This window comes from Sinohyriopsis cumingii, chromosome 1 (assembly GCF_028554795.1).
Source record: "Sinohyriopsis cumingii isolate HCF-2022 chromosome 1, ASM2855479v2, whole genome shotgun sequence".
Classification (NCBI taxonomy): Eukaryota; Metazoa; Mollusca; class Bivalvia; order Unionida; family Unionidae; genus Sinohyriopsis; species Sinohyriopsis cumingii.
The window spans coordinates 34,691,835-34,706,527 of record NC_142961.1 but is presented as its reverse complement, the minus strand read 5'-3'; the positions used below and the strand labels follow the sequence as shown (position 1 = coordinate 34,706,527).

General features: G+C 34.2%; 1 protein-coding gene across 5 annotated transcripts in view; it reads left to right on the top strand.

Moving 5' to 3' along the window:
• The window catches only part of LOC149806683 (guanine nucleotide exchange factor C9orf72-like), a 43,523-nt gene that overhangs the window by 10,148 nt on the left and 18,682 nt on the right, over positions 1–14,693 (top strand). For all 5 annotated transcript variants that reach the window (XM_089956495.1, XM_089956486.1, XM_089956500.1 and 2 more), the window contains exons 3-5: positions 1,112–1,225; positions 12,650–12,778; positions 13,436–13,561. In XM_089956495.1, coding sequence (XP_089812621.1) covers positions 1,112–1,225; positions 12,650–12,778; positions 13,436–13,561 — 369 coding nt within the window. The remainder of the gene's footprint in view (positions 1–1,111; positions 1,226–12,649; positions 12,779–13,435; positions 13,562–14,693) is intronic.

Here is a 14,693-nt window from a genome sequence, read left to right as displayed (position 1 = left end):
TTACATGAGTGATCATTATTGGTGAGCACTTTATGAAATGAGTTGTTTGTCATTTTTGAGAGTTAGCAAAATATTAAAGTTGTCCAACTAGCTTCTTAAATTTTGTGTGAAATAAGCATCAGTGTAAGATTCTGTTAATCACATGACAAAAAATGAATTTTTCAAAACACTTTGTAAAAAGTATATTTAGTTAGAAGTTCACTTGGGCTTCTGATGGTATGACATCATTTGTTTATATTTAATTTGTATTGTGTCCTTGACCTTTGTCAATAATTGAGGGTAGGAGTTTAAATCTATGAGACTAATGTCATTTTTTAAAAATATGTGTACTTGGATTTGAGTTCAGGACATTGTTTTGTTTTTTTTTCCCTTTGAAAAATATTGGTCTAACTGATTTTTGTTGGTTGTTTGCTAATATTTATGTAAACAGACCTGACTTTGTTTATGAATCTGATGGAAATTTAAATTGGAAATGACCTAGGTCCAGGGCATTTTGTTGTGTCATAAGTCAGGTGACAGTCTATGTATTTAGAAAACCAAGTAAACAATTATTAATTCTTATTTTAATACAAGTCTTTGTGGAATCACTTTTAGTTGTGTTCAGATATAACTTGAGAGAAAATAAAGTGACTAAAACACTATTTTGAAATTATTGTGAATTCATTCCAAAAGCATTCTATTTTATATTATTGTGATACATCAAGACTATTGGTATATCAACATATTCAAGACTATTAGTACATTAGCACATTCAAGACCTGGAGATCATGCGAAACACTCAATACTTTCAGTCTTAACAGATTATCATTTGTAGATTAAGAGATAAGAAAAGTAAAATGGGTCAAAAGAAATTCATGTTTTATATCACAGCTAATCTGACTGGGTCTGTTTTAGGATTCATTCCAGTTTATAAACTGTTGCACCAAAAATTCAACTGAATACATGATTTTTGAGTGAAAATCACATACCGTATTTTTGTTAAATGGAACAGTGACTTCCCCAAAATACACCCTAAAAGTTTCAGTATTAGAATGAACCCTGAAATAATGATAACTAAAATATACTGTAATCAACATGTAGCTGTAAGGAATTTATCTTATTTTGTTTACAGAAAGTACAGAACCCTTCTGACAGCCTCCCTGTGGATAAGATTGGACTATATTTGTCTGATTCAATCAGGTTCATCTCAGCCCTGAAGAAGCAATCTCTGGCAGAAAATGTCTTGGTACGTAGGGAATTCAGTTCATTGGTAGGGTTCCAGTTTTCATGAATTATGTGGTTCCTACAGACCATTCATTTCAAGACAAAGCTATTGATAATTCTACTGTGATGGGAAAATAGGATTTTCTTCCCTGTCAGTCAAATGATAATTTATCTGTAATGACAATATAATCATCTTCCTCATCAGTCAAATGATAATTTATCTATAATGGCAATAAGATCATCTTCCCCATCAGTCAAATGATAATTTATCTGTAATGGCAATAAGATCATCTTCCCCATCAGTCAAATGATAATTTATATGTAATGGCAATATGATCATCTTCCACATCAGTCAAATGATAATTTATATGTAATGGCAGTAGGATCATCTTCCACATCAGTCAAATGATAATTTATCTGTAATGTCAATAGGATCATCTTCCACATCAGTCAAATGATAATTTATCTGTAATGGCAGTATGATCATCTTCCCCATCAGTCAAATGATAATTTATCTGTAATGTCAATAGGATCATCTTCCACATCAGTCAAATGATAATTTATATGTAATGGCAATAGGATCATCATCCCCATCAGTCAAATAATAATTTATCTGTAATGGCAATATGATCATCATCCCCATCAGTCAAATGATAATTTATCTGTAATGGCAATAGGATCATCATCCTCATCAGTCAGATTAGAATTTTATATAATGGCAATAGGATCATCTTCCACATCAGTCAAATGATAATTTATCTGTAATGGCAATAGGATCATCTTCCACATCATTCAAATGATAATTTATCTGTAATGGCAATAGGATCATTTTCCCCATCAGTCAAATGTTGAAAACTTATAAGATTTATTATTATTATTATTATTATTGTTATTATTATTATCGGGGGTCAATTTAGAGTTGAATTTTAAGGAGAGGTGAGAGCTGAACATGGAGAAGTGGGAGCAAAGCAAGAAACGCAATATTTATGTGTGTGTATGTGATTTTCATTTCCTTATTTGAATTATATCCTTTATTTCTCAGTATATATTATATATATATATATATATATATATATATATATATATATATATATATATATATATATATATATATATATATATTTATATTTATATTTAACATTGGTATTAAGTAATAATTTTTCATCAAGTTGAAAATATCTATGTTGTTTGTATATTATAAACACATTCAGTATGGGTATACAAATTATCGTATTCGTATGCAGTGTATTTCGGCCATATGACTTTAAAAGATGGCATTAGATAAATCGTAATGAATTTCAACTGATAGTAGTGACTGGATTAGAGTGTTTTAATTTTAGGTTAGAACATTGCTCAATTAAGTATTCTTAAAGAATATTTTTTGTTACTTTTGGAAAATTCATTATGAAATGGCTGTTGAAAAGATTTCTAAACTAGTTTGATACAACCCCTGTAACATGTACACGAGAACAAATGCACATGTCTTCCTAATATCTTTGCTGCTGATAAAACAATTCCATAACTATTCATAGGCAGAAAAAGTTGATACATGGATGAACTAGACTCCTTTCCAACTGAATTGACAAAACCAACATGTAGGTGCATTTATTAATAGAAAGAGGGGTTTTCTCAATGTAACCAGTCTACCATTCTCTTCATTGCTTCGTTGCAACAGTCCATTAATAGTATTGCAAATGTATGGCTTTATTATTTGCCTACCTACCTGTAGTAATTGTCATGCAAATAGTATTTGTTAAATGGTATTTGCTTCACTGCCTTTTTTTGTAATTTCATAAAAATGAGTGAGGTTAGAAAACAACATTGACCTTCAATCATTTCTCTAATTTCACAACATAACATTGACCGATACATTTCTGATTTACATAATTGCATTTTAAGGTTGAATCTTCAATCACATAATATTTAGACTTGTATATTTTCCTTAATATATATGTCCATTGTTTTATAATTTTTTTTAATAAAGTGGTAATTCTAGACACAGTGACATCTGTCATATTTCTCCATGACATGTTCTGTTATGTTTTCAATCTGATTTTATGAAGAAAATAATGCAAACATGGCAGTTAAAATCTTATTAAAAATGTTCAAAGTTAAAAAATACTTTTTACATATTCAGTTCTTAAAATACAAATTGCTGTTTAGGTATGGATGTTTAAGTTTTGAAACACAAGTTTGTATGTTTTTATCACCAAACGATAACTAGCAGAAACTGGGCAGTGATAGTGGCAAACTTGCTCAGCAAAAGGATTAATGGTGAATCAGCTATTTAAACATATGCAAGTAAATATGCAAGAGTTTGATGGTGTAACACCAGCTGTTTGGTGGCTTGATGCATGCAATGTATTTCACCTTGAGAAACAAAAGAACACTGGAACTACCTGGCTAGGGCAAAAGAGCATCTCAGAAATTTTAAACTCTTGTCACACATTGTACTCTAAAAAAATGACAGGTCATTTTTTGCTTTCCTAACAGAAGAAGGTGACGTTTACATTTTTTAGGTGACTTGATCACCCACTTCACCTAGTAGCATGACCCCTGTATTATTGTTATTATTATTATTATTATTATTATGTTAAGACCAAAGAATCAGTATATCTATCCACATATTACAGAATCCAGTGGGAACAAGTATACTGGGGACTGGAATTCTTATTCTGGAGTAGCAAATATATATAACAAACTGAATTGATTACCTTGCTGGTATAAGGCCAGATGTGAGAAATCTATGAGGATGTTGCAAGTAATGAAGGAATCCAAGGTGGTTTCAATTCTTTTAATAAAATATTTCTGACCATTAGCAAAGGTGAGATGAAAAATGAAGATTGACCAAAATTATTTCAGCAAAAACATTTGAGTGGGTGTTTTGATGGGGTATTTTGATTTTTGTTGTATTACTTTATTGTTATGCAGTGTTCAAGATATTTTTGAAGGACTATTTAAGGGCAGTATGTTTCATGGCGGATTGCAGAAACAAACTTTCTGTCAATGCTAACCAACCCTGAACAATCTTAATAAATATGAAACTTGGGATTACATCTCATGTCCAACCCAGAAACTTTCTTCACTGGATAAACATGAACTCGGGGAATATTTGATAGGGGCACTGAACTATAAACCTAAACACAGGAAAACTGAAGTTTGAACTTGTTGCAGGCTAGGTATGTTTGTTTTTCTGTCAAATACATTACCAGTTACATCAACCATAGGAACTACTTCTGCTACTTCCAGAACATAGTCCTCCCATTGACTTGAAATATTCTCCTGGTCTGTACTTTGCAGGGTGTATAGATAAAGGGAAGTAACTCTTACAGATTAATTCCCCTGACCCTGCTAGTTAGTGCTACATATACCAGATAATGCCAGTTTTTACTTTTGCTTCAAACTGTCAAACAGGCCATCAAGAATCGATGGAATTCTGTTTTTTTGAGTTAGTCATCCAAGTGTTATTTTGTTGGTACAACAATCTCAATTTGTAGTATATTCTACATTTTGTGTGTATTTTGGTGAAATATTTTGTGCAAAATCATTACCATTTCATTTCACATGTGTTTACATCAGTAATGCAATATTGCAACTCTGTAGTAATTCAGTACAGGTGTTCTTAGTCATTGATTCAACTATTTGCACATAATATCACTTTATTTTAATGTATTTATAACATTATCAGTATATATTTAATTACTGTTTCATTCAGTCCTTGTTAAATTCAATCAGTAGCTGTTTTTCTTTTTCCATTAACAGACAATTGCCTAACGAAACTGTACCTTCATATTTATGGCATGGCAACACAAGTAGGTTATTTAGGACCAAGGCAGTTGGAGTAAAGTGCCTTGCCCAAGGACACAGGATGGTGACTGACCCACAATGGATCTGAACCTAGATCTTACGGTCACGTGTTCAGCATGCTAACCATTGCACTACCTTGGCTCCCTACGCTTTATGGATGAAAGATGTAGGGTACATTGACCTTTAACATACTGTAAGGGCATAGAAGAAAGGGCTTGATTCAAATCTAGTGATCAAGACATTTGAAGTTTACACCATCCCTCTGATTCATTATCTAGTTTAGCCAGGGATGTGGAAACTCCTCCCCCTCCACCTTTTAAATTCCTTCATATGAATGACATTTTACAGACAGAGATTTTGAATCAAGTGTGATTAATATGATTCATAAAGCTTTGTCGAGAAGAATGTTGATTGGCAAATACTTTAAAGTTGCATCATACAAATCTAGGCAATCCACTCGGTATAAAAGTCCAGCTTCCTGCCCGGACAAGGCATAGGAGACGAATCCAGGCAAATAGGAGTTGTTTTTTTATTTTGTCAACTGATCTGGTCACCAGCATTCTTATGGTGAATTATTAACCACTCTAGCTGTTGACCAACCTGTCCATCCATCCATCCAGCAAGCTGACCACAGTAATATAATTGCAGACCCAGCTGTTAACAGATCCAGCTATTTTGGCACAGTAAATAGGGTATGGGTTCAGTTTTCAAATATCATTATGCACTTATGTCTTATGCACACTTTGCAGCCTTAACCAGTCAACCTATCCATCAAGCCACCCTTCCAGTCCTACAACCAACCCGATAGCACCTGTAATGGAGTTCCTCACTCATATGATCCTAGTCTGTCTTCCTCCCAAACACATTGACTGCATTTTACTAGCATCAGAGAGAGCTTTTACAAAATATTTTTTTCACAGTGAGAGTTTCTTCAACTGTTCATTATGGCAATGGATCTTACAAATCTTGACCACCTTTCTCAGTTGCATCCTATCTCTTGTCCAACAAGTCAACAGATAAAGATCATAATGAAAATCAGGCACTTCCTGATTCAATGGCAGAACAGAGAATGGCTAGTGTCAGGAATTGCATTGGAAGCCCTACAACCACAGGTTACAATCTGCTCAGATGAAAGCTTGTCAGGTTGGGGGAGGGGGGCACATGCTACCTGGCTTCTTTATGGTCAGTGGCAAGTGGACACAACAAGAAAGAATCCTTTGGATCAACCTTGGAAATGAAGGCAATCCTCATAGTCTTCCATCTTTGGCAGGACTGTCTTCATTTGAAAACAGGCCAAATAATGTTGGATAATTCAGTGGTGGTCAATTGCCTTCAGAAACAAGGTAGGACATTATCACCACAACTACCATGAGTGTTCCCCTACATTCAGTACCGTATATACTTGCGTATAAGCCGACTCTCAAACTGAACAGGTATAAACACTAAAAAGTGCATGACCCGCGTATAAGCCGACCCACAATTTCAAGACATCTCAAGGTGCATGAGGTAAATTCTAAATGCATTTATTTGGGCAAACTTATATTTTAATAAAAATTACATGTATACTTAAGTAATTTATTTAATTTTCTGTTTTCTTATTGTTTCTGCATAATTTATATTTGTGTATAATCCGATCGAACGATGACAAGAATTTAGCAATCGCAAGTTGCTGCAACACTACCTCACCATTTTGACTCAATTATTTTTTGTTTTTGCATTATTGTTTTATATCAGTGCACCGATAATTACATTTTTACTTTGCTTTGAAATTGTAAATACCTAACTCATTAAAATATTATCCCAGTATGACAACACAACGAATGACAATATGGTTTGATTTAACGCTTGCAATTAGGCTACTGTATGTGTTTATATAATAGCGCCACTGCATGTACATTGTAGGTGTGATTGCGTGCTGATTTAAGCACATCACATGGAGTTGAATCATGGGTACCATTGCGCTAAACTTTAATATTTCCAAAATTCAATAATGAAGTTTCAGAAATAATGCTTCAAAAATTATGTAATACTGAAAAAGCTGAGCTGTAGTTGCTTTGATGTAAGTGACCTTACACCGTGCCTGTCAACTTTCATGCCAGGAGAAGAAGAAAAACCCTCCTGATTTTTGGGGTTGCTCCACGCCTACCTCCTGATTTCATATCTTCCGATTTTAGCAAGGAACACCCGATTATTACATTATGTCTTCAATTTTCATTTCTTCTAAACAAGAAAAGTCCTACATGTTCTGTTGTATCACCTGTGAATTATTGCTGTGACAAAATAATTACTAGAAAGAATTTGCTTCTTCACTAAATAGACTGTTAAGTTTAAACAATATTCATGTAAATTAATGACTTTTTTAAAAATTCTACAAGAATACAAAAATAAAAAATAAGCCAGAACAAACAAAAAATCGTCCACAATTATTTTCAATCCCAAGAGTGATCACTATGAATGCTGTAACTCCATATGCTATAGCGCCATTTCCACGAAAGAAACCTACACGAGTGAACACCTGGCATTTTTATACCATATATACCAATGTTAATTACCATGGTTAAATTAAATGAGGGAATGAAAATACATACCACGCAGCAAATGTGTCATCAAAAAACTAATTCATAATACATGTTTTATAATAAACAATGCTAAATGCTTTATGAGTTGATAATAAGGGAATAAGGTCGGTTATACAAAGAGGGAAAAATAGATGCCACATGTAAGGTACCATGAGGCTGGCTATTTTGGTACCTTTAGTTAACCAAAATTGGGAATTATTTTTTTGCCAATCAATTGCTGGTGCTTGCGTAACACACAATAGTGTAGAAAATGGTTTCTTTGAATTACAATGGAGGGCCAGTCGTTTTCACAACATAGTAAAATTGATAAGGATTAACTTTTAAGTCACGCTAGCTTTCTTGCTTGTTTAAGACTAATCTTTAGCTATTGTGCAGTTTGACCACAGCTGACCAGAATATGAAAATAGGGCACAACCTGGGGGAAAATATGGTGCATCACAGGGAGAAACGGCGAGTCTTCTTGCGAATTTCACACATATTGGACCAGGAAGATTGATCAATATTTAGTGAAAAAAAGTCTTTAAAAATTCCACGAGAAACCTCCCAATTTTAGGTCCCAATCTTTCTTTTTAATTTTGTCTCCCTTCTTGGCTTTTGAAAAGTTCATAGGTATGCCTTACACCTCATTTTAAAAATTACTGTAATTGTGCTAATATTATGGAATAAAAGGCAGTTACACATCAATGTATTGGTATAGTTGCCAGTCAAAATTCCCTCTTAACACAAGCCAGTTTCAGGGTTTTAATGATTAACTGGCCTGTACTGCTGTCACAAAATGAAAGACCAGTTCGCCAACTATCAAACATTGGAGACTCTGAAACATCAAGCTTTCCTTTGTGTGGAAAGTTGATGTCTATTCAGTCAAAACACAAAACTAAAATTGATTGATGTTGATCTTAGTTGATCTATATGAAAATTTTAGCCTTTATTATTACCACTCCTCCTGAACATGTACATTGTGCTGGTTATGTGCCTTGTACAATTAAATGTGCATACCTTTTTTAAAATATTACCTCAATTTGTAGGATTGCTTATATCATTGAAAATGAGTAACTCGTGAGCACGTTATTCAGCATAAATGAAACAGCTATTAAATACTAGCCGAAATGTTATCTGGAAGAATTCAATTTGGTCGAAACAATGAATAAAGCAAAATCTGCATCTAATATGATTATGAATAAATAAGGAATCAAGTGATGCTATGCACGCTTTGCACTGTTTAAGTACTGTACATTATAGTTCAGCCTGGTCTTCCATGAAAACTCAACCGGTTTGTGAATTATGAAGTCCGTATTTACCTTTATTTAATTTCGTCTTGGAGAAATCAGAAAATATGCACTTGCAAAATAATAACAAAATCAATCATAGTACTTTATAACAGTTTAATAAATGTCGGGTTTCCAAAAGATATTTTGTTTACATGCCTATGTCTTAGGACATGGAAAAATTACTGTTTTGTGTCCCAAGATTTACAGCTATTACAGTAGTCAACAAAAAGATCTAAAACTGTCAGGTTTAGACATTGGTCTGCGGATAAGCCAATCCCCCTCCCCTTTCATAAATTATTTGGCTTATACACTAGTATTTACGGTAATCATTCAGGTGTCACACATTGTGTGCAGGCACAATCTTTTGGCTGATTCTTTGTCATTGAGTGAACATATACTGCAACAGAATGGTCCCACCTTCCATCTGTCTTCCATCAAGTGTGCAAGCTATGGGGTTGACCAATGTTAGAACTGTTTGCAAGAAGGAGGAACAAGAAACTGCCCACATTTTTCCCACCATTAATGCATTTTTTGTCACCTGTCATACAATACATACTTCCTGATAGACTTGGCTTTGGCATTGAGAGAAAGGGATCTACATGCTCTATCCATGGATCCAAATTACCTCGTTTTGTTACGATGGTTCAGTTGTTTTAATGACACAGATAGTTTTCACTACTAAAACAGGCTTCTGTGTATATAATATGAAATACGAGCTATTTCTATGAGCCTTTCCTTTTGACACAATGTCTCACAATTAAAGATATAATTATATAATGGAATCAGTCGGATGGCATGCTCAAACCAATTTTTCCTCTTTCTCTTTGCGTGACATGGCCTCACAAATCTTGTTGGCCTTGTGGTTGCAACCTAGCCAATCACCAGATTATGCCACTACTGACACAACTGTGTCCTTGGACTGGACCTGTCAACTTTTGCTGGATTTGCATGAGAAAACCATGCTTTTTTACTTATTTATTGAGTGTGCGATAGTTACTTGCACTTGTATATACACCTATATTCGGTTGTGTCATCTATCATTAGGAGAGTTTTACCCTTTAAAATAGAGAGTTCTTTTGATTCTACATTGTGCTTTTAGGTAAAAGTTGGATGCTCATCACTTCCTCCTCTTCTTACCTATATTCCTAATGTTTATGTGACTAGGTGATGTACTTTATATAGAAAAGAAATTTTCACATTACTATAAATCCCTCCCGACCCTCCCCACAATGCAAGAATCCTGTCTCAACGAGTGTTCAAGTTAAAATGGATGATATTTGGTATGTGGAATACCATATACCGATACATGTAGTGTGATAAGGGTAGGTAATTTATAAGAGTTACTTCCCTTTGTTTTTTTTCTGGAGAGAATGTGCCAGTGTCATAGGACTGCTGGATTCTAAAGGTGGCAGAAGTAATTCCTAACATTAATTTGATTGGATAAGTATTTTTTGGAGGAACATAATTTACTATAAAATTTCCTTTTGTCATTTCCGTATTCTGTTGATACAGAGAAGACATTCTCCATTATTTGCAAAATTAGGTGATTCAAGAGGAAATTTTGACTAGACCAGAAAACTACTGAGAGCCTATTAAGCGTGGAACTTGATAATCAAAATGTCATCAGCAATTACCAGTCAGTGATCTTGAGGATTTTATTTCAAATATTCTTTGCAGGGAATTATGCAATATACACTTCATGTTATCTTCATGCATTGGCTCATTAATTAATCACAATGGCTCAAGGAAGTCTCAGTCGCAGAAATGACCTGCCAGTGAGGACCATTCAGACTCTCATTGGTCCAAAGAAACAGAAAGTAACAATTCTGGAGAGGAGTATAAATATCCTAAAGTTGTCAAATACCTTTAGCATCAGTTTGCTCCTTGAATAAGGAACAATCCCAGCTATGAGCTCACAACTCAGATACACATGACTCAGATACACATGACTCATACACATGACTCAGATAATCATGACTCAGATACACACAACTCAGATACACATGACTCAGATACACACGACTCAGATACACATGAGTTGGATACTCATGACTCAATGACTCAGATAATCATGACTCGGATACACACAACTCAGATACACATGACTCAGATACACACGACTCAGATACACATGAGTTGGATACTCATGACTCAGATACACATGACTCAAAGATATTCTTTTTTACTCTTTACATTTTAGTGTCAAGGGTCAAATGACACTTTAGTTTTTAAATATATTGAAACAGTGTGCGTGATGGCGTATGAAATACATTTAATTGTATGAAGGTTGTTGATTCGGTTGAAAACAATTACCAGAATAAATTAATTTTTTCAAAAGAAGTCTACGTATGGGTAAATTGCACACAGTAGTAGGCTTGAACCTTGAACCATTGCTGACAGGTAGAGATTTCACTAGGCCAAATTGATCAGGGTGTACAGATGATTTGCTGGTCTTACAACAGCAGAAGAGTAATCTGACCAGATTAGAATGATCGTCTGTGGGAATTTAATTACTTCTCTGTGCCCATATAATGCAATGAATATGCAGTGTTGTCAGAACCTTCGAACCAGTGTCATATGTTGTGCTCTAGGTATGAAATTGATACACATTTTATATAGTATATAATAAAGTGAATACACAATATTGTCCCAGACTTTTGAGCCAGTGTTGTATGCTGTGCTAAAGGTTTATATTAAATACACATTTTATAGGGTACAAAATACAATGAATAAATATCAATATTGTCAGAACCTTGAAGCCAATGTCATATGCCATGATCTAGGTATAGAGTAGTTACATTTATTTATGGGTGATATAATACAGTGAATACGAAACTCCAAAATGGTTGGGTTATACACATAGCTAAATTGGACATTTTTGCAAGTGAGCAGCACACTAACCTAATGATGGTTGGTCTCTTCCTTTTGTAGTTAGTGGTTTCTACCTTTTGTGGTTGGTGGTCTCTAATTTTTTAGTTAGTGGTCTCTACCTTAACAGGGTGGTCTCTACCTTTTGTGGTTAGTGGTCTATACATTTTGTAGTTAGTGGTCTCTACCGTAACATGGTGGTCTCTACCTTTTGTGGATGTCTCTACCTTTTGTAGTTAGTGGCCTCTACTTTAACAGGGTGGTCTCTACCTTTTGTGGTTCATGGTCTCTACCTTTTGTAGTTAGTAGTCTCTACCTTAACAGGGTGGTTTTTACCTTTTGTATGTGTTGAATTTGAGATTAAAGTGCAGACTGATGAAGTCCAAACTGAGTTTGTTATGACTATTATCCAGGCTTCCATTTATTCTGATATATCTTTTCCTCTAAAATGTGCTGCACTTCCTGATAAGTATACCCATGCTTTGGAAGATTTTGGTATGTACCCTTTTCTAGTCTGTCTAATCTGTTTGTCCATTACACCCTTTTCTTGTAAATCAGTGGGTTGAAATTACTGAATTTCATATTATGATTGTCCAACAAATCATTAAGAAGTATTTTAGCGCCATTTCCTTTATTTTCTCAGCTCTACAAAGTAGAGGAGGGCTGTTGTACAACACCTGGTATCACAGGTCAGAATGATTTTTTTAACTTGAAATTTACTTTTTTTAATAGGTTCATTGTCATATCTGTATTATGCAGCATCTATGATATTATGTGTATTGATTGCCAGATCTCAGTTATATCTGTATAAAGTCATGGTTTGGAATGGTTAAGGTTACAGGTTAATAGCACAGACTTTCTTTGCCCATGAAATGAATTGCATCTAGGTAAATTACCATCTTTTACATCTGTTTTTTTTTACAGTTGTCCAATACTGCATTTTGTCCAGACCATGTCCTGGAATTTGACTTCTTATCACAATGCATTGCCTCTCACCTCATGACCTTTGGAAGGAGTTTTGTCACTGGAGAAACAGCCGAGAGAATCAATCTGGTATACAAAATATATAATCTTTAGTATTTTTATTGACTTGCTTGCATAAATAGATAGTGTGACTATCAATAACTGTTACATACTTCTTAGTTTTTAAATTCTTATCCAGTATAACTAATCTCCCATTTGAAAACTAATTTAATAAGTGATCTGCCTGGGTTTATGGTATACATGTAAGAAAGGTATGTCAGAGTGCTGTTTTATAGAATCCTTGTCATTAAGTTCTTTGTTAGTTACTTGTACGAAGATTCAGCCTATGTCCATGTTGCAGGGGTCAAATGATGCTTGTTATCCACACACAAAAGCATGAGGAGATACAGTACCTGATATCATTTTGCATTTGTTTCTTTGTTCGATATAATTTTCTACACAAAAGGTGGAGAATGAAATTCAGAATGATATAAACCTTATTCAAAATTACTTCTGATCTTGAACAGTCATAAATGATTATTAGTCATTTGCCTTATTATTCTTTAAATGTATCAGTATGTATATCATACCTTACAAATTTCTTCATGTTGAATTAGAAGTGAAACAGAGACAATAAGGCACTTTCTAATCAAGACCATGTTTTATACTCATGACCATAATCTACCAGGAATACAAGGAAATTCATAATATTGGAAAAGCCAGACTTTTATGTACATTGCTTTTCAGGTGATACACACACTGTCCTTGTTCAACACAGTTTCAGAGAGAAGATGTTCACTTCCAATCAACCCTCAGCATCCCTGGCCTTATCACCATGATGTTTATCTTCAGGGGTTTATCAAGCATGTCAAGGTCTTCTTTTCATTCCTTTTATTTAATGTTTGTATTGTTATCTGCATAAAAGTAAAATAATATTGATTTGCATATGAGAAACATTCTTTTAATTGGTGCCTCTGATTTAGCAAGACATAAGTATAATTTTTTTAGATGTTGTTGCAGTAGTTGTTATGGCCATAAACAGTATGACCCCATTATAACAAGGTGGTTGGGGTCCACAGAACCTGACCATGTTATAGACCAAATCGTGTTACAGCCAGCCAAGTCATTTGGTTGAAGAAAATGATGCATTTACCAAAAATGGCAGGGAAGGGAGAATATTAAAAGTGTGCTTTGATTAAATGAAGACAAACTAGTCTGAAAATTCAACAATCTATCAGATTCCGTTGCTTTTATTTAAGTTTGGTGCAGACTTCATTTGATGAAAGGTTCTTAAATTTTTTGGAAGATTGTAGTCTGCTTTCTTTGATGAAAGGTGCATGTATTATTGAAGTCACCACTAAAGAACAGCTTTGGAGGACAAAACAAATGCTCTTTTCATATTGTGGCAGCAACATCAAATAATTGTAAAATGTTGATTGAGACTGATTTTTTGTTGTTGCTTAGAAAATATACAGAACTATTGATGCTTCAGAGTTAATTAGTTTTCTTTGAAGTCTCAGCAAAACTATTATTTCTAGGTACATTTAAAACAAAAGAAAGGGAATTGACCATTGTTTGGTTGATTGTAGCAGTTACTGTTCCTGCCTTCAGAGGTTGGTCGATTTTAGTTGGTCCGGTAGCATTCCTATTTGAGTGTATCACAACATACAGGTACTCAGGCCAGATGTCAGCATAAGCTGATTATGTTATGACAGTGCACTGTAATGATGGTTTGTCAATATAAACAAAGAATTTGTTTGCATAATAATATATAGATTCAGTGTATTTTAGCTCAACTTTTCCACTTCATGGTGCCTCTGAATTTCTTCACTCCAAACCCAAGATACAAGTCTGAACAGCCAACAGTTTTGCAAAAAAAATATGGTAGATGGTATATTTTGTTGCCAGTGATTCAATGGCAGAACTGAGAATGGCTAGCATTGGGAATTCCATTGCAAGCTATAACCTCAGGTCACTATCTGCTCAGACACAAGCTTGTCAGGTT